This window comes from Aureococcus anophagefferens, assembly GCF_000186865.1.
Source record: "Aureococcus anophagefferens unplaced genomic scaffold AURANscaffold_22, whole genome shotgun sequence".
NCBI lineage: Eukaryota > Pelagophyceae > Pelagomonadales > Pelagomonadaceae > Aureococcus > Aureococcus anophagefferens.
This window is the reverse complement of record NW_008705582.1, coordinates 605,394-607,615: the sequence shown is the minus strand read 5'-3', so window position 1 is coordinate 607,615 and position 2,222 is coordinate 605,394. Positions and strand designations below refer to the sequence as shown.

The window sequence follows — 2,222 nt, the reverse complement described above, 5'->3', positions numbered from 1 at the left end:
AACCCCCCCCCCCCCCCCCCCCTCTTTTAACAATGCTATTTGCCGTCGCGCGAAGCGTGTGTCCGAGCAGCAACATAAAACTTTTAATGGGTGGTTGAAGCGAGCGCAGCGAGCAACCTCAATCAAACGAGTGGCCGACAGCTCGCGAAGCGAGCTGGCCGGCCGTAGGCCGGCTTGTATTTTCGAGAAGATATATATACACGGAAATGGCGCATGGCGGCTGGGAACACGAAGAGTTAGCAGCCTTAGGGCCGCTGTTTGCAAAGGCGGCGCAACAATATTCTTCTCCGTGGTGCGAACAGAGAGGCCCAGTAGTCCACACCGCTGCGAGCAGGAGAAATGAGGTAACCCCGCTCCACATGATCCGAAGTCACGACGGGCTGGATAGCGCAGTTTCAAGCGATGCGCCCGACGTGTGGCGACTCCCCAACGTGCCATTGATCGACCGGCGGCTCGGGTATCCAGCTGTTTACGTGACTAATAACCGTTGGGCGCCAGAGATTCCAGAGATGCCGACAAACACGAGCGAATGGGCTGGCTCGAAGAGTGCCGTTTCACCGGCAGCCCCTGTAGAGTTCCGACTGGGGAATGCGGTGCCCGTGCTCCACCGCGAACACAAAGGACAGATCGCGCGTGTCATGTCCATCGACGAATACGCCGCATACGAGGCAACACATACTGCAAATGTCGCGGAAATAATCAACTCTTCACAGCTAAAAAAAAAAAAAAAAAAAACTGTGAAGCCAGCAGTCGCTTGGCTTAGTCACACACAACGACGCGACTCTTCGAGAGTCGCTTCCACTGACGCACCCGGTTGGATGCGAGTGAGCGCGCACCATCATCGAACCTCTCGCAATCACAAATCAGCTACGTTCGTCCCGAACCCGACGATGGGTGCCAGTAGTCGGCCAATTCACACACCCGAACCTGCCCAAAGACGGCGTCCTAAATCTGCAGCGATGGACCTAAAACCGAGGTACCGTGGCCGCAAGCACGTCGGTGAGAGCACTGCTCGAGAAGAGCACGCATTTGCATATGCACAAGACAGCGCGGTCAATACATACATCCCACGAAGGCACTGTATTGAAAAAAATTCGGCTGGGACAATGGCTCTCCTTCGTGGTGAGCCGAGCAAACATACGCCCACCTGGTTTGCCCACCCTTTAGATTCTGGCATCACATAGTGCCTCCATCCTGCACAAGCCCCGAAAAGGCAGGATGTACGCGGCCTAGCAGAAGGTCGGACAATTACAGAAACATGCTTCGCGGGGAATCGAGGGCGGTTTCCCCGGAACTTGAACAGCACATCTATGTTTGGACAAGCATATGAGAAGCAGCTTCATGCGAGAAGATCCGACAGGGATTACTGCGTGTTAGCCTCCCCAGCCGAATTCTAGCCCAGTTATATCGTGTGTTGCCAAGGTAGATAAACGCAAAACTTCCGCATTAGCCTGGGCGCGTGCTAGGCCTTCCCTAGTACGAGTCAAATAACAAACAATGAGCAGCCAATATCCTAACTAGGATTACATGCTCCTGTGATACTCTCCCCCCTTCCCCGCCAACGTACATAATAATAATAGACCGGGGGGCAATAGGGCTCAAGCACGACTTTGGAACGAGCCTTTGTCCGAATGGCTTTGCGATTTTTGTTGCATGAAGTTTTGATATGTGTGGCTATCAGCGGAACCCGCTGATAATAATGGTGAAACAAAAGTGCTGCAACAAAAATCGGGTGGCCAGGAAACATTGGTCGAAAGCCTCTCGGACAATAAATTCGTGCTTGAACCGTATTGCCCCCCGGTCAATAACCTCGCTGGCAGTTTGTCTGTGCGGCACCGTGCCCGAGTCTACGAGAGTGGCCTCCTTCTTAAGTCAGCTCTAGCACCCACTTAGACTGCCCTTAACCTGTTGGTTGTGGGCCCACAGTGAACTACTTAAGAAAGAGTAACTTATTGATCCGCGCCCCATAGGCGACGCGAGTTGAGCCCAATACGAAGCAAAAATGCCTAGCAGTAAAAAGAAAGAACAAAAGAAAGAGCGGAAGAGGGCCGCTGCATCTGCCAGAAAAGCAGAAGAGCAACAAGCATGTGCAGATGAGCTAGCTAGACAGGCTCATGAAGGCGCGTTAAGACCAGGTGAGTCTACAAAAGGATCTAAAGACGACACATCATGACTCATCGGATGATCAGGATAGAACATCGGGATCTACAATGCGATGTATG

The 2,222-nt window shown here is 52.7% G+C and overlaps 1 protein-coding gene across 1 annotated transcript in view; it reads left to right on the top strand.

Moving 5' to 3' along the window:
- Window positions 1-1,233, top strand: part of AURANDRAFT_66431 (hypothetical protein) — a gene marked incomplete at both ends in the record, with an annotated part of 6,412 nt that extends 5,179 nt beyond the window's left edge. Inside the window, one exon of the mRNA XM_009041603.1 lies at window positions 1,168-1,233. Coding sequence (XP_009039851.1) covers window positions 1,168-1,233 — 66 coding nt within the window. The remainder of the gene's footprint in view (window positions 1-1,167) is intronic.
- Window positions 1,234-2,222: the final 989 nt, after the last annotated feature.